The 18,763-nt window shown below is 47.6% G+C and overlaps 1 protein-coding gene across 1 annotated transcript in view; it reads left to right on the forward strand.

The window, feature by feature from the left end:
* The window catches only part of LOC124042230 (protein eyes shut homolog), a 116,178-nt gene that overhangs the window by 25,515 nt on the left and 71,900 nt on the right, over window positions 1-18,763 (forward strand). Inside the window, exon 4 of the mRNA XM_046360646.1 lies at window positions 8,871-9,067. Coding sequence (XP_046216602.1) covers window positions 8,871-9,067 — 197 coding nt within the window. The remainder of the gene's footprint in view (window positions 1-8,870; window positions 9,068-18,763) is intronic.

Raw genomic sequence — 18,763 nt, forward strand, 5'->3', positions numbered from 1 at the left:
CCACAATAATCCAACTGCCTGAAAGGTATGGCACATCAAGAAGCTGATTAAACAGCATGATCATTGCACAGGTGCACCTTGTGCTGGGGACAATAAAAGGCCACTCTAAAATGTGTAGTTTGGTCACACAGCACAATGTCACAGATGTCTCACGTTTTGAGTGAGCGTGCTATTGGCATGCTGACTGCAGCAATGTCCTCCAGAGCTGTTGACAGAGAATTTAATGTTAATGTCTCTACCATAAGCTCCGTCGTTTTAGAGAATTTGGGAGTACACCCAACCGGCCTCACAACTGCAGACCTTGTGTAACCACGCCAGCTCAGGATCTTCACACACGGCTTTTTCATTTGCGGGATCGATCGTCTGAGATCAGCCACCCGGACAGCTGAGGAAACTGTGGGTTTGCAGGACCGAATCATTTTTACACAAACTGTCAGAAACCGTCTCAGGGAATCTCATCTACGTGCTCGTCATCCTCACCAGGGTCTTGACCTGACTGCAGTTCGGCATCGTAACCGACTTCAGTGTGCAAATGCTCACCTTCGATGGCCACTGGCATGCTGGAACTGTTTCAACTTTACCGGGCAGATGGCTTTGTGTGGGTGAGCGGTTTGCTGATGTCAACGTTGTCGTGGCATTCATCCTCCGCCACCATTTCATGTTTCAGCATGATAACGATGACTCCATATCGCAAGGATCTGAAGACCACAACTGGAAGCTGAAAATGTCTCTTCTTCCATGACCTGCATACTCACCAGACATGCCACACATTGAGCATGTTTGGGATGCTTTGAATTAGCGATGTGACAAATGGACAATTTTGCTTAACGTTTAAACTCTGTGTCAATTTACAGTGCAGAATAATGGTCATATTACGTATGTATGAACCCCAGGGACTTGTAAAGAAGTTACATCTACTGTAACACTTTACAGACATACAACACAGCTACGGTAACATGTTGATATCAACTATTCATAACTTTACCAAAAATTTAAAAAAGTGCCTTTTCAGGTCTTTACATGTTCGGTATGGTTTCCCTGACTACAGTTAACTGATTGATGAGCTGCTGTGTTGTTGTTTATGCTGTTTTTATGGTATGGTAACTAGATGTGCTTTCTTTCTGCTGAATGTCTTGGTAAGTCACGGTATTTAAAAAGAGAGGAGAGAGTGGTCTGTGTGTAGTTGGCAGGCTGCAAGCAGCAGCTCAATTATTTGATTGACAGTTCTGGTTTCCTAGTGATGGACTTCAGAAGCGGCATTCCTTTACAGACAAGTAAAATGTCTGTTCGATTCACCAGAGAAGGTTTTGTGTCGGCATTTAAAAAAACATAGTGTAGCCTACCCTAACATACAGAATAATATGCCGTAGCCTACCCTAACATACAGAATAACATAGTGTAGCCTACCCTAACATACAGAATAACATACAGAATAACATGACGTAGCCTACCCTAACATACAGAATAACCTAGCCCCTAACATACAGAATAACATGACGTAGCCTACCCTAACATACAGAATAACATGACGTAGCCTACCCTAACATACAGAATAACATAGTGTAGCCTACCCTAACAACATACAGAATAACATGACGTAGCCTACCCTAACATACAGAATAACATACAGAATAACATGTAGCCTACCCTAACATACAGAATAACATAGTGTAGCCTACCCTAACATACAGAATAACATGACGTAGCCTACCCTAACATACAGAATAACATGACGTAGCCTACCCTAACATACAGAATAACATAGTGTAGCCTACCCTAACATACAGAATAACATGCCGTAGCCTACCCTAACATACAGGATAACATAGTGTAGCCTACCCTAACATACAGAATAACATAGTGTAGCCTACCCTAACATACAGAATAACATTACGTAGCCTACCCTAACCTAACATACATACAGGATAATATGCTGTAGCCTACCCTAACATACAGAATAACATAGTGTAGCCTACCCTAACATACAGAACAGAATAACATACAGAATAACATAGTAGCATACCCTAACATACAGAATAACATAGTGTAGCATACCCTAACATACAGAATAACATGACGTAGCCTACCCTAACATACAGAATAACATAGTGTAGCCTACCCTAACATACAGAATAACATAGTGTAGCCTACCCTAACATACAGAATAACATAGTGTAGCATACCCTAACATACAGGATTACATAGTGTAGCATACCCTAACATACAGGATAACATGCCGTAGCCTACCCTAACATACAGAATAACATAGTGTAGCCTACCCTAACATACAGGATAACATAGTGTAGCCTACCCTAACATACAGGATTACATAGTGTAGCCTACCCTAACATACAGGATAACATGACGTAGCCTACCCTAACATACAGAATAACATTACGTAGCCTACCCTAACATACAGAATAACATAGTGTAGCCTACCCTAACATACAGGATAACATGACGTAGCCTACCCTAACATACAGAATAAGGAGCCATGTTCCATTATGTCTGAAAAGCGTAATCGATACAGGCTACCAGTAGCCTACTGTCATTTCATGAGGCAAAAATGCTTGCAAAACTGTCTCGAAGACATTAGTGCCATGAATAGGCTAGGATATTCTACAGGCAACAGACCGAAGACTGAGCACACACTGGCATCATTAGGAAGAGACGGAGCAGCCAGGCCAGTGTGAGGGAGAGAGAGGCGGAGCAGCCAGGCCAGTGTGAGGGAGAGCGAGGCGGAGCAGCCAGGCCAGTGTGAGGGAGAGAGAGGCGGAGCAGCCAGGCCAGTGTGAGGGAGAGAGAGGCGGAGCAGCCAGGCCAGTGTGAGGGAGAGAGAGGCGGAGCAGCCAGGCCAGTGTGAGGGAGAGAGAGGCGGAGCAGCCAGGCCAGTGTGAGGGAGAGAGAGGCGGAGCAGCCAGGCCAGCGTGAGGGAGGGAGGGAGGGAGGGAGAGGCGGAGCAGCCAGACCAGCGTGAGGGAGGGAGAGGCGGAGCAGCCAGGCCAGCTTGAGGGAGAGAGAGGCGGAGCAGCCAGGCCAGCGTGAGGGAGGGAGAGGCGGAGCAGCCAGGCCAGCGTGAGGGAGGGAGAGATGGAGCAGCCAGACCACCGTGAGGGAGGGAGGGAGAGGCGGAGCAGCCAGACCAGCGTGAGGGAGGGAGAGGCGGAGCAGCCAGGCCAGCGTGAGGGAGGGAGAGGCGGAGCAGCCAGGCCAGCGTGAGGGAGGGAGAGGCGGAGCAGCCAGGCCAGCGTGAGGGAGGGAGAGGCGGAGCAGCCAGGCCAGCGTGAGGGAGGGAGGGAGGCGGAGCAGCCAGGCCAGCGTGAGGGAGGAGGGAGGCGGAGCAGCCAGGCCAGCGTGAGGGAGGGAGAGGGCGGAGCAGCCAGGCCAGCGTGAGGGAGGTAGGGAGACGCGGAGCAGCCAGGCCAGCGTGAGGGAGGTAGGGAGACGCGGAGCAGCCAGGCCAGCGTGAGGGAGGGAAAGGCTGAGCAGCCAGGCCAGCATGAGGGAGGGAGGGAGAGGCGGAGCAGCCAGGCCAGCATGAGGGAGGGAGGGAGACGCGGAGCAGCCAGGCCAGCGTGAGGAAGGGAGGGAGAGGCGGAACAGCCAGGCCAGCGTGAGGGAGGGAGGGAGAGGCGGAGCAGCCAGGCCAGCGTGAGGGAGGGAGGGAGAGGTGGAACAGCCAGGCCAGCGTGACGGAGGGAGGGAGAGGCGGAACAGCCAGGCCAGCGTGAGGGAGGGAGGGAAAGGCTGAGCAGCCAGGCCAGCGTGGGGGAGGGAGGGAGAGGCGAGCAGCCAGGCCAGCGTGGGGGAGGGAGGGAGAGGCAGAGCAGCCAGGCCAGCGTGAGGGAGGGAGGGAGAGGCAGAGTAGCCAGGCCAGCGTGAGGGAGGGAGGGAAAGGCTGAGCAGCCAGGCCAGCGTGAGGGAGGGAGGGAGGGAAAGGCTGAGCAGCCAGGCCAGCGAGAGGGAGGGAGAGAGATGGAAAAAGCAGAAGCCTGCTCATATGTTTTGGTAATCTGCATCTCACTATGTCATGTCTTGTCTTGCATGCCTTGCAAATTTACCAAGCCTAAAATTTGCCTCATCCTCTCTGGTTTTATTTGAATTACACAACTTCCCCAGGCATTTATAGCCTATCGGCTAGAACACAGAAAATAATGTTTTGTGATCACTGAACTGTGATTTTAATTAATACATTTTTTATTTAACCTTTATTTAACTAGGCAAGTTAATTAAGAACAAATTCTTATAAACACTTGACAGCCTACTTAAGGATCCCAACTTCATTAAAATGTTTAAACATTCATACCCCTACTCTGGATCGAAGCGTGTACGACAGAGTGTTCCAGTTCCCACCAATATCCAGCAACTTCGCACAGCAATTGAAGAGGAGTGGGGCAACATTCCACAGGCCACAATCAACAGCCTGATCAACTCTAAGTGAAGGAGATGTGTCACGCTGCATGAGGCAAATGGTGGTCACACCAGATACCGAATGGTTTTCTGATTCACACCCCTACTTTAAAAACAAAAGGTATGTGTGACCAACAGATGCATATCCGTATTCCCTGTCATGTGAAATCCATAGATTAGGACCTAATTAATTGATTTCAATTGACTGATTTTACTGTAACGCAGTAAAATCTTTGAAATTGTTGCGTGTTGTGTTTTATATTTTTGTTCAGTGTAAAAGGTTAGCTCAGCTGATGTATTTTTTGATTCATAAGGATCCCCATTAGCCGACACCAATGGTGACAGCTAGTCTTACTTTGGTCCGACATATAACGAAAAATACATTACAGACAACAGACTTTACAATTTACATACATTTAAAAATGTGTGTGTGTGTGCGCTCATCTATTAGTTACACATACATTTCAGTAAATACACACAACAAGTAGGTCACAATGATTAAATGTCACCATTTTGGCATATTGAAATGAGACCATGTTGAAAAGACCCCACTCGTACTAGGTAGACTGTTGATGTTCCAGTCAATTCTGGACCTTTCTTATATCTTCCTGTAGACAGTTTGACCAGTCATACTTCATCTTTCTCTCCCAGTTAAAAGTCCATTGTGATATTAAAGATGGTGGTGGCAGTCCGCCAACTGATTTCCTTTTTCTCGACTGTAATAATGTATTAAGCAGCTTGGGGTGTTTGTTCTGCATTCTCCCCTGGTAGTATGGGGATGATGATATGTAGACCACGCAAAAGAACAGAAACAGCATGATACCTGTTGTGTCTCCAGTCTCAGGACAGGAAACATCAACAGAGATATCAAGAGCTGTACAATGGCCAACAGTGTTTGACAGAATCCTAATGCCAATAAGCAGTTTAATAATTTTATGCCCTGAGGGGATATATCTTTTCATTTCTATGTCTTGTTCATGTTGTTATGTTGATCATACAATAGGACATCAATGGTACAGGTACTTGGAGAAGACTGTGATTTACTTTAAAAGGTCTATTTGCTAATTAGAACAGAACATAATAACAATAAAAGCATTGAAAAGGAGGGAAAAATATGAAAGAGAAAAGGAGAATACCAACCACACAGTTTGTGTTTCCAGCTCCTCTTCTCTGACTTTTTGTGCCAGAGAAAGTTGCATCATTAGGAGGGCCAATTTGACACAACGAATATAGCCTAGTTTTCTTATGAGTAAACATAGGAGCTGTTGCGTGAGGTTTAGTGGTTTGGTTGCATGCTTGAAAATTCATTCTCTTTTGTCTTTTATACTGAGATGAAAAGCCAACTTCCTGGTTCTTCTCTTGGGTTGTGGGAATTGGTGTGGAGTTCAGATTCACTTGTGTGTTCCAAAATAGACGGAAGAAGCGCATAGGAGAGATGATACAGTATAGGGAGGCTTGCATCCCAAATAGCACCCTATTCCCTATATAGTGTCACATAGGGCCCTGATCAAAAGTAGTGCACTATATAGGGAATAGGGTGCCATTTGGGATGATCCCACAGTGTAGTGTAGGGAGACCTTGCTCAAGGAACAAGTGAGTGGGTCCAGGAAAAGCAGTTGATTATTAATTAGAGTCAAGGAGAGAGAGAGAGCCCTGGAGCCTTGTATTCACATGAAGACAAATATATACATGGGATACTTCAGGATTGCTCGTGTGTTTGAAAACACCATCATCAAACCCAATAAAACACTGAGTAAAGGAAGGCACTCTTTCTTTAATGAGCGTGTGATTCACATGTAGGACAAGTAGTGGATAATGTTATTAACTTGAACAGAACTCTATGACCAGGTACTGAGGTACTGTTCACATCCCTCACCAGGTACTGAGGTACTGTTCACATCCCTGACCAGGTACTGAGGTACTGTTCACATCCCTGACCAGGTACTGAGGTACTGTTCACATCCCTGACCAGGTACTGGGGTACTGTTCACATCCCTGACCAGGTACTGTTCACATCCCTGACCAGGTACTGAGGTACTGTTCATATCCCTGACCAGGTACTGAGGTACTGTTCACATCCCTGACCAGGTACTGTTCACATCCCTGACCAGGTACTGAGGTACTGTTCACATCCCTGACCAGGTACTGTTCACATCCCTGACCAGGTACTGAGGTACTGTTCACATCCCTGACCAGGTACTGAGGTACTGTTCACATCCCTGACCAGGTACTGAGGTACTGTTCACATCCCTGACCAGGTACTGAGGTACTGTTCATATCCCTGACCAGGTACTGAGGTACTGTTCACATCCCTGACCAGGTACTGAGGTACTGTTCACATCCCTGACCAGGTACTGAGGTACTGTTCACATCCCTGACCAGGTACTGTGCCCATCCCTGACCAGGTACTGAGGTACTGTTCACATCCCTGACCAGGTACTGAGGTACTGTTCACATCCCTGACCAGGTACTGAGGTACTGTTCACATCCCTGACCAGGTACTGAGGTACTGTTCAAATCCCTGACCAGGTACTGAGGTACTGTTCACATCCCTGACCAGGTCACATCCCTGACCAGGTACTGTTCACATCCCTGACCAGGTACTGAGGTACTGTTCCCATCCCTGACCAGGTACTGAGGTACTGTTCACATCCCTGACCAGGTACTGACCAGGTACTGTACTGTTCACATCCCTGACCAGGTACTGAGGTACTGTTCACATCCCTGACCAGGTACTGAGGTACTGTTCACATCCCTGACCAGGTACTGAGGTACTGTTCACATCCCTGACCAGGTACTGAGGTACTGTTCACATCCCTGACCAGGTACTGAGGTACTGTACTGTTCACATCCCTGACCAGGTACTGAGGTACTGTTCACATCCCTGACCAGGTACTGAGGTACTGTTCACATCCCTGACCAGGTACTGAGGTACTGTTACACATCCCTGACCAGGTACTGAGGTACTGTTCACATCCCTGACCAGGTATCCCTGACCAGGTACTGTTCACATCCCTGACCAGGTACTGAGGTACTGTTCACATCCCTGACCAGGTACTGAGGTACTGTTCACATCCCTGACCAGGTACTGAGGTACTGTTCACATCCCTGACCAGGTACTGAGGTACTGTTCACATCCCTGACCAGGTACTGAGGTACTGTTCACATCCCTGACCAGGTCACATCCCTGAGGTACTGTTCACATCCCTGACCAGGTACTGAGGTACTGTTCACATCCCTGACCAGGTACTGAGGTACTGTTCACATCCCTGACCAGGTACTGAGGTACTGTTCACATCCCTGACCAGGTACTGAGGTACTGTTCACATCCCTGACCAGGTACTGAGGTACTGTTCACATCCCTGACCAGGTACTGAGGTACTGTTCACATCCCTGACCAGGTACTGAGGTACTGTTCACATCCCTGACCAGGTACTGAGGTACTGTTCACATCCCTGACCAGGTACTGAGGTACTGTCCCTGACCAGGTACATCATCCCTGACCAGGTACTGAGGTACTGACCAGTTCACATCCCTGACCAGGTACTGAGGTACTGTTCACATCCCTGACCAGGTACTGAGGTACTGTCACATCCCACATCCCTGTACTGTTCACACCAGGTACTGAGGTACTGTTCACATCCCTGACCAGGTACTGAGGTACTGTTCACATCCCTGACCAGGTACTGAGGTACTGTTCACATCCCTGACCAGGTACTGAGGTACTGTACACATCCCTGACCAGGTACTGTTCACATCCCTGACCAGGTACTGAGGTACTGTTCACATCCCTGACCAGGTACTGAGGTACTGTTCACATCCCTGACCAGGTACTGAGGTACTGTTCACATCCCTGACCAGGTACTGAGGTACTGTTCCCTGACCAGGTACTGAGGTACTGTTCACATCCCTGACCAGGTACTGAGGTACTGTTCACATCCCTGACCAGGTACTGAGGTACTGTTCACATCCCTGACCAGGTACTGAGGTACTGTTCACATCCTCATCCTGGTGGTTTTGCTGTATTTCCCGCCTCTGTGGTTTAAACCATAGAAATATAATAGAAATATAATTTCTTATATTTATATGGTTTAAACTGTATGTTGCTGTGGGATGAAATGTTGAAATCAGAGTTGTTAAAGTGAGGAACAGATCAAGTTTTTCCTCAACAAATTATCACAATCATTTGCTCTTTTTGGAGCCATGCTCTCAATCGGACTGACTTGAACTAACAGTGTCCGTGAAGTTTGTATGGCTGTCGAGTTCAAATACTGTCGAGTTCAGCTGTGGAGACCTCTCCGATTGTTTTCAGGTGTCCTGAGTTATCATGGGTTATTGGACCGACACTTCTGCTCTATCTCTGACATCCAGCCTGAGAACTGTCACGTGTCAAATATTCATTGAAGTTCAACGCCTCTGGGAATCTTATCCAATAACCAACTGTTCATTCTCATCCATAGGTCCACCTTGTGGGACATCTTGTGATCCCAACCCATGTAGGAACGGCGGAGAGTGTGAGGAGAGCTCCGAGAGCGCCGCTGGATATGCTTGTGCTTGTCTGGAGGGATTCACGGGCCTCCGCTGTGACACCCCCGTTAACATCAATTGCCTGTCATACGAATGTCAGCGGGAAAAGGCGTGCTCCTTGGGGGAACATGTGAGAACTCTATTTCTATGTCCCAAATGGCACTCGAAATAGTGCACCGCTTTCCACCAGAGCCCATGCAGTCTGGCCCAAGGTATCGCACTATAGAGGGAATAAGATGTCATTATGGACGCATCCCATTTCTCCTTCTTCATTCTTCTGAGGCCTCCTCCTCCTCCTCCGCCTCTCAGAGCCTGATTTAATAGGAAATGTCACATGAAAATTAATATCTTAGTCTTTGAAGCAGATCGAGTGTACTTTTGAAGGTTGGAACAACAATGAATATTTCTGCCTTCAATGGGGGGGGGTTAGCATTGCTTGGGGAAGGAAAGCGTGATGGTGGTGGCTCTGGTTATTTGTGGTGGCTATTTTGATTAGACTGGAATTAACTATTGCATATTTTAAGAGGCAGATTGAAATTGCAGTTATGAAAGGGGCTCTTTTGTTCTAGATGGAGGCGTCTGTTGGCCACAGTCCGTTTTCAATTTCAGGCCTTTTATCTATGAAATGTTACGGTGATACAGGACAGGGGTTTTAATCATCAACTGCTGAGTGCCAATAGTTTCTCTATTATGCAAGAGGCGAAGCATAGAGAGAAACATATATATTAAAATGGGCTAATTGTCTTTTTGTGACCTTCACTTGTGACTTCATTATGGAATTTGCCACAGATTTGACAATAACTGATTTGTAATGAGTTTCTCAACCCAACCGAGAATGTTCTGTAAGGCATTCTTAACCAGTTATAACACCTTAATGAGTGATGCAGGATTACGCATAACAACCTTCATAACACAGTCACATCAATGGGAGCCCAGTGTTGATAGCATAGCAGCACTCTAATGTCAACCTGATCTGTTTGACATTGATTTTGCCTCAGTCTCATCTCTATAAGGGACTTCATCTGACTGAAAATGAACTCATCTTTCAACCCGAGAGCCTTGGCGACTCGAAGCAACTGTTAATATTAGTATCTTCTCTGATTAAGGATCTTGGTTTTATCATCTCTGACTCTTGAGTCAGATATATTATTATTGTCAAGATCATTCCTGATGAGATGTGATGAGAGCTGGAGTACGCTAGTCGAGCTAATGGCCTTGCTGTCTCCATCTATTCTTAGTTTCTCTATGATGGATCGATTTATTTATTTAAGTCTCGAACACCAATTGTTGCCCAATGGGCTTATAAGACACTATTTCTTTACGTACGTGTGCACAAAATACAAAACCAAATGACATTTAACAAATGAAATGCATAGTTCGAGTGGCGCTGTAGTCGAAGGCCCCGCATCGCAGTGGCGTCACTACAGACCGGGTTCGATCCCAAGTTGTTTCACAACTGGTCTTGACCGGGAGTCCCACAGGGTGGTGCACAATTAGCCCAGCGTCGTCCGGGTTAGGGAAGGTTTGGCCGGGGGGGGGGCTTTACTTGGCTCATTACTCTCTAGCGACTCCTTGTGGCGAGCTGGGTGACTGCAGGCGGACGATGGTTGTCAGTTGAACAGTATTTCCTCCGACACATTGGTGCAGCTGGCTTATGGGTTAAGCGGGCGTTAAGAAGTGCGGTTTGGTGGGTCATGTTTCCTCCCCATGACTCGACCTTCGCCTCCCGAGCCCGTTGGGGAAATGCAGCGATGAGACAAGATCAAAATTGAAAAGAAAAAGGGAGTCAAAAAAAAAAAAAAAAAAAAAAGCATAGTTAGTAACCATCAGAAAGTACAGCTTTCACCTTGTCACATTAAACAAACGATACACTTCTTCTTCTCTCTGTGTCACTGCAGCTATCCCGTTTCACTCCCTAACGTTGTACTGTTACAGTTCTTTACTCACTTGTTCTGCTGGGGAGAGTGATCTGTCTCTACTAACACTGTCTTGTTCTGCTAGGGAGAGTGATCTGTCTCTACTAACACTGTCTTGTTCTGCTGGGGAGAGTGATCAGTCTCCACTAACACTGTCTTGTTCTGCTGGGGAGAGTGATCTGTCTTGTTCTGCTAGGGAGAGTGATCTGTCTCCAATAACACTGTCTTGTTCTGCTGGGGAGAGTGATCTGTCTCCACTAACACTGTCTTGTTCTGCTGGGGAGAGTGATCTGTCTCCACTAACACTGTCTTGTTCTGCTAGGGAGAGTGATCTGTCTCCACTAACACTGTCTTGTTCTGCTAGGGAGAGTGATCTGTCTCCACTAACACTGTCTTGTTCTGCTAGGGAGAGTGATCTGTCTCCACTAACACTGTCTTGTTCTGCTGGGGAGAGTGAAAAGTCTCCACTAACACTGTCTTGTTCTGCTGGGGAGAGTGATCTGTCTCCACTATTACTGATTTGTTCTGCTAGGGAGAGTGATCTGTCTCCCATAACACTGTCTTGTTCTGCTAGGGAGAGTGATCAGTCTCCACTAACACTGTCTTGTTCTGCTAGGGAGAGTGATCAGTCTCCACTAACACTGACTTGTTCTGCTAGGGAGAGTGATCAGTCTCCACTAACACTGTCTTGTTCTGCTAGGGAGAGTGATCAGTCTCCACTAACACTGTCTTGTTCTGCTAGGGAGAGTGATCAGTCTCCACTAACACTGACTTGTTCTGCTAGGGAGAGTGATCTGTCTCCACTAACACTGTCTTGTTCTGCTGGGGAGAGTGATCTGTCTCCACTAACACTGTCTTGTTCTGCTGGGGAGAGTGATCTGTCTCCAATAACACTGTCTTGTTCTGCTGGGGAGAGTGATCTGTCTCCACTAACACTGTCTTGTTCTGCTAGGGAGAGTGATCTGTCTCCACTAACACTGTCTTGTTCTGCTGGGGAGAGTGATCTGTCCACTAACACTGTCTTGTTCTGCTGGGGAGAGTGATCTGTCTCCACTAACACTGTCTTGTTCTGCTGGGAGAGTGATCTGTCTCCACTAACACTGTCTTGTTCTGCTGGGGAGAGTGATCAGTCTCCACTAACACTGTCTTGTTCTGCTAGGGAGAGTGATCTGTCTCCACTAACACTGTCTTGTTCTGCAGTCTCCACTAACACTGTCTTGGGAGAGTGATCAGTCTCCACTAACACTGTCTTGTTCTGCTAGGGAGAGTGATCTGTCTCCACTAACACTGTCTTGTTCTGCTGGGGAGAGTGATCTGTCTCCACTAACACTGTCTTGTTCTGCTGGGGAGAGTGATCAGTCTCCACTAACACTGTCTTGTTCTGCTAGGGAGAGTGATCTGTCTCCACTAACACTGTCTTGTTCTGCTGGGGAGAGTGATCTGTCTCCACTAACACTGTCTTGTTCTGCTGGGGAGAGTGATCAGTCTCCACTAACACTGTCTTGTTCTGCTGGGGAGAGTGATCTGTCTCCACTAACACTGTCTTGTTCTGCTGGGGAGAGTGATCTGTCTTGTTCTGCTGGGGAAAGTGATCTGTCTCCACTAACACTGTCTTTTCTGCTGGGGAGAGTGATCTGTCTCCACTAACACTGTCTTGTTCTGCTGGGGAGAGTGATCTGTCTCCACTAACACTGTCTTGTTCTTCTAGGGAGAGTGATCTGTCTCCACTAACACTGTCTTGTTCTGCTGGGGAGAGTGATCAGTCTCCACTAACACTGTCTTGTTCTGCTAGGGAGAGTGATCTGTCTCCACTAACACTGTCTTGTTCTGCTGGGGAGAGTGATCAGTCTCCACTAACACTGTCTTGTTCTGCTAGGGAGAGTGATCTGTCTCCACTAACACTGTCTTGTTCTGCTAGGGAGAGTGATCAGTCTCCACTAACACTGTCTTGTTCTGCTAGGGTGAGTGATCTGTCTCCACTAACACTGTCTTGTTCTGCTGGGGAGAGTGATCTGTCTCCACTAACACTGTCTTGTTCTGCTAGGGAGAGTGTCTCCACTAACACTGTCTTGTTCTCTAGGGAGAGTGATCTCCACTAACACTGTCTTGTTCTGCTGGGGAGAGTGATCAGTCTCCACTAACACTGTCTTGTTCTGCTAGGGAGAGTGATCTGTCTCCACTAACACTGTCTTGTTCTGCTAGGGAGAGTGATCTGTCTCCACTAACACTGTCTTGTTCTGCTAGGGAGAGTGATCTGTCTCCACTAACACTGTCTTGTTCTGCTAGGGAGAGTGATCAGTCTCCACTAACACTGTCTTGTTCTGCTGGGGAGAGTGATCTGTCTCCACTAACACTGTCTTGTTCTGCTAGGGAGAGTGATCTGTCTCCACTAACACTGTCTTGTTCTGCTAGGGAGAGTGATCAGTCTCCACTAACACTGTCTTGTTCTGCTAGGGAGAGTGATCAGTCTCCACTAACACTGTCTTGTTCTGCTAGGGAGAGTGATCAGTCTCCACTAACACTGTCTTGTTCTGCTAGGGAGAGTGATCTGTCTCCACTAACACTGTCTTGTTCTGCTGGGGAGAGTGATCTGTCTCCACTATTACTGATTTGTTCTGCTAGGGAGAGTGATCTGTCTCCCATAACACTGTCTTGTTCTGCTAGGGAGAGTGATCAGTCTCCACTAACACTGTCTTGTTCTGCTAGGGAGAGTGATCAGTCTCCACTAACACTGACTTGTTCTGCTAGGGAGAGTGATCAGTCTCCACTAACACTGTCTTGTTCTGCTAGGGAGAGTGATCAGTCTTCACTAACACTGTCTTGTTCTGCTAGGGAGAGTGATCAGTCTCCACTAACACTGACTTGTTCTGCTAGGGAGAGTGATCTGTCTCCACTAACACTGTCTTGTTCTGCTGGGGAGAGTGATCTGTCTCCACTAACACTGTCTTGTTCTGCTGGGGAGAGTGATCTGTCTCCACTAACACTGTCTTGTTCTGCTAGGGAGAGTGATCAGTCTCCACTAACACTGTCTTGTTCTGCTAGGGAGAGTGATCTGTCTCCACTAACACTGTCTTGTTCTGCTGGGGAGAGTGATCTGTCTCCACTAACACTGTCTTGTTCTGCTGGGGAGAGTGATCTGTCTCCACTAACACTGTCTTGTTCTGCTGGGGAGAGTGATCTGTCTCCACTAACACTGTCTTGTTCTGCTGGGGAGAGTGATCTGTCTCCACTAACACTGTCTTGTTCTGCTAGGGAGAGTGATCAGTCTCCACTAACACTGTCTTGTTCTGCTAGGGAGAGTGATCTGTCTCCACTAACACTGTCTTGTTCTGCTGGGGAGAGTGATCTGTCTCCACTAACACTGTCTTGTTCTGCTGGGGAGAGTGATCTGTCTCCACTAACACTGTCTTGTTCTGCTGGGGAGAGTGATCTGTCTCCACTAACACTGTCTTGTTCTGCTAGGGAGAGTGATCTGTCTCCACTAACACTGTCTTGTTCTGCTGGGGAGAGTGATCTGTCTCCACTAACACTGTCTTGTTCTGCTGGGGAGAGTGATCTGTCTCCACTAACACTGTCTTGTTCTGCTGGGGAGAGTGATCTGTCTCCACTAACACTGTCTTGTTCTGCTGGGGAGAGTGATCAGTCTCCACTAACACTGTCTTGTTCTGCTAGGGAGAGTGATCTGTCTCCACTAACACTGTCTTGTTCTGCTGGGGAGAGTGATCAGTCTCCACTAACACTGTCTTGTTCTGCTAGGGAGAGTGATCTGTCTCCACTAACACTGTCTTGTTCTGCTGGGGAGAGTGATCTGTCTCCACTAACACTGTCTTGTTCTGCTGGGGAGAGTGATCTGTCTCCACTAACACTGTCTTGTTCTGCTAGGGAGAGTGATCAGTCTCCACTAACACTGTCTTGTTCTGCTAGGGAGAGTGATCAGTCTCCACTAACACTGTCTTGTTCTGCTAGGGAGAGTGATCAGTCTCCACTAACACTGTCTTGTTCTGCTAGGGAGAGTGATCAGTCTCCACTAACACTGTCTTGTTCTGCTAGGGAGAGTGATCTGTCTCCACTAACACTGTCTTGTTCTGCTAGGGAGAGTGATCAGTCTCCACTAACACTGTCTTGTTCTGCTAGGGAGAGTGATCTGTCTCCACTAACACTGTCTTGTTCTGCTGGGGAGAGTGATCTGTCTCCACTAACACTGTCTTGTTCTGCTGGGGAGAGGGATCTGTCTCCAATAACACTGTCTTGTTCTGCTGGGGAGAGTGATCTGTCTCCACTAACACTGTCTTGTTCTGCTAGGGAGAGTGATCTGTCTCCACTAACACTGTCTTGTTCTGCTGGGGAGAGTGATCTGTCTCCACTAACACTGTCTTGTTCTGCTGGGGAGAGTGATCTGTCTCCACTAACACTGTCTTGTTCTGCTGTGGAAAGTGATCTGTCTCCACTAACACTGTCTTGTTCTGCTGGGGAGAGTGATCAGTCTCCACTAACACTGTCTTGTTCTGCTAGGGAGAGTGATCTGTCTCCACTAACACTGACTTGTTCTGCTGGGGAGAGTGATCAGTCTCCACTAACACTGTCTTGTTCTGCTAGGGAGAGTGATCTGTCCAATAACACTGTCTTGTTCTGCTGGGGAGAGTGATCTGTCTCCACTAACACTGACTTGTTCTGCTGGGGAGAGTGATCAGTCTCCACTAACACTGTCTTGTTCTGCTAGGGAGAGTGATCTGTCCAATAACACTGTCTTGTTCTGCTGGGGAGAGTGATCTGTCTCCACTAACACTGTCTTGTTCTGCTGGGGAGAGTGATCAGTCTCCACTAACACTGTCTTGTTCTGCTGGGGAGAGTGATCTGTCTCCACTAACACTGTCTTGTTCTGCTGGGGAGAGTGATCTGTCTTGTTCTGCTGGGGAGAGTGATCTGTCTCCACTAACACTGTCTTTTTCTGCTGGGGAGAGTGATCTGTCTCCACTAACACTGTCTTGTTCTGCTGGGGAGAGTGATCTGTCTCCACTAACACTGTCTTGTTCTTCTAGGGAGAGTGATCTGTCTCCACTAACACTGTCTTGTTCTGCTGGGGAGAGTGATCAGTCTCCACTAACACTGTCTTGTTCTGCTAGGGAGAGTGATCTGTCTCCACTAACACTGTCTTGTTCTGCTGGGGAGAGTGATCAGTCTCCACTAACACTGTCTTGTTCTGCTAGGGAGAGTGATCTGTCTCCACTAACACTGTCTTGTTCTGCTAGGGAGAGTGATCAGTCTCCACTAACACTGTCTTGTTCTGCTAGGGTGAGTGATCTGTCTCCAATAACACTGTCTTGTTCTGCTGGGGAGAGTGATCTGTCTCCACTAACACTGTCTTGTTCTGCTAGGGAGAGTGATCCGTCTCCACTAACACTGTCTTGTTCTGCTAGGGAGAGTGATCAGTCTCCACTAACACTGTCTTGTTCTGCTGGGGAGAGTGATCAGTCTCCACTAACACTGTCTTGTTCTGCTAGGGAGAGTGATCCGTCTCCACTAACACTGTCTTGTTCTGCTAGGGAGAGTGATCTGTCTCCACTAACACTGTCTTGTTCTGCTAGGGAGAGTGATCCGTCTCCACTAACACTGTCTTGTTCTGCTAGGGAGAGTGATCCGTCTCCACTAACACTGTCTTGTTCTGCTGGGGAGAGTGATCTGTCTCCACTAACACTGTCTTGTTCTGCTAGGGAGAGTGATCCGTCTCCACTAACACTGTCTTGTTCTGCTAGGGAGAGTGATCCGTCTCCACTAAGACTGTCTTGTTCTGCTAGGGAGAGTGATCAGTCTCCACTAACACTGTCTTGTTCTGCTAGGGAGAGTGATCAGTCTCCACTAACACTGTCTTGTTCTGCTAGGGAGAGTGATCTGTCTCCACTAACACTGTCTTGTTCTGCTGGGGAGAGTGATCTGTCTCCACTATTACTGATTTGTTCTGCTAGGGAGAGTGATCTGTCTCCCATAACACTGTCTTGTTCTGCTAGGGAGAGTGATCAGTCTCCACTAACACTGTCTTGTTCTGCTAGGGAGAGTGATCAGTCTCCACTAACACTGACTTGTTCTGCTAGGGAGAGTGATCAGTCTCCACTAACACTGTCTTATTCTGCTAGGGAGAGTGATCAGTCTTCACTAACACTGTCTTGTTCTGCTAGGGAGAGTGATCAGTCTCCACTAACACTGACTTGTTCTGCTAGGGAGAGTGATCAGTCTCCACTAACACTGTCTTGTTCTGCTGGGGAGAGTGATCAGTCTCCACTAACACTGTCTTGTTCTGCTAGGGAGAGTGATCCGTCTCCACTAACACTGTCTTGTTCTGCTAGGGAGAGTGATCTGTCTCCACTAACACTGTCTTGTTCTGCTAGGGAGAGTGATCCGTCTCCACTAACACTGTCTTGTTCTGCTAGGGAGAGTGATCCGTCTCCACTAACACTGTCTTGTTCTGCTGGGGAGAGTGATCTGTCTCCACTAACACTGTCTTGTTCTGCTAGGGAGAGTGATCCGTCTCCACTAACACTGTCTTGTTCTGCTAGGGAGAGTGATCCGTCTCCACTAACACTGTCTTGTTCTGCTAGGGAGAGTGATCAGTCTCCACTAACACTGTCTTGTTCTGCTAGGGAGAGTGATCAGTCTCCACTAACACTGTCTTGTTCTGCTAGGGAGAGTGATCTGTCTCCACTAACACTGTCTTGTTCTGCTGGGGAGAGTGATCTGTCTCCACTATTACTGATTTGTTCTGCTAGGGAGAGTGATCTGTCTCCCATAACACTGTCTTGTTCTGCTAGGGAGAGTGATCAGTCTCCACTAACACTGTCTTGTTCTGCTAGGGAGAGTGATCAGTCTCCACTAACACTGACTTGTTCTGCTAGGGAGAGTGATCAGTCTCCACTAACACTGTCTTATTCTGCTAGGGAGAGTGATCAGTCTTCACTAACACTGTCTTGTTCTGCTAGGGAGAGTGATCAGTCTCCACTAACACTGACTTGTTCTGCTAGGGAGAGTGATCTGTCTCCACTAACACTGTCTTGTTCTGCTGGGGAGAGTGATCTGTCTCCACTAACACTGTCTTGTTCTGCTGGGGAGAGGGATCTGTCTCCAATAACACTGTCTTGTTCTGCTGGGGAGAGTGATCTGTCTCCACTAACTCTGTCTTGTTCTGCTGGGGAGAGTGATCTGTCTCCACTAACACTGTCTTGTTCTGCTAGGGAGAGTGATCTGTCTCCACTAACACTGTCTTGTTCTGCTGGGGAGAGGGATCTGTCTCCAATAACACTGTCTTGTTCTGCTGGGGAGAGTGATCTGTCTCCACTAACACTGTCTTGTTCTGCTGGGGAGAGGGATCTGTCTCCAATAACACTGTCTTGTTCTGCTGGGGAGAGTGATCTGTCTCCACTAACACTGTCTTGTTCTGCTGGGGAGAGTGATCTGTCTCCACTAACACTGTCTTGTTCTGCTAGGGAGAGTGATCAGTCTCCACTAACACTGACTTGTTCTGCTAGGGAGAATGATCTGTCTCCACTAACACTGTCTTGTTCTGCTGGGGAGAGTGATCTGTCTCCACTAACACTGTCTTGTTCTGCTGGGGAGAGGGATCTGTCTCCAATAACACTGTCTTGTTCTGCTGGGGAGAGTGATCTGTCTCCACTAACACTGTCTTGTTCTGCTAGGGAGAGTGATCTGTCTCCACTAACACTGTCTTGTTCTGCTGGGGAGAGTGATCTGTCTCCACTAACACTGTCTTGTTCTGCTGGGGAGAGTGATCTGTCTCCACTAACACTGTCTTGTTCTGCTGGGGAGAGTGATCTGTCTCCACTAACACTGTCTTGTTCTGCTGGGGAGAGTGATCAGTCTCCACTAACACTGTCTTGTTCTGCTAGGGAGAGTGATCTGTC

This window comes from Oncorhynchus gorbuscha, linkage group LG08 (assembly GCF_021184085.1).
Source record: "Oncorhynchus gorbuscha isolate QuinsamMale2020 ecotype Even-year linkage group LG08, OgorEven_v1.0, whole genome shotgun sequence".
In the NCBI taxonomy this organism is placed as follows: domain Eukaryota; kingdom Metazoa; phylum Chordata; class Actinopteri; order Salmoniformes; family Salmonidae; genus Oncorhynchus; species Oncorhynchus gorbuscha.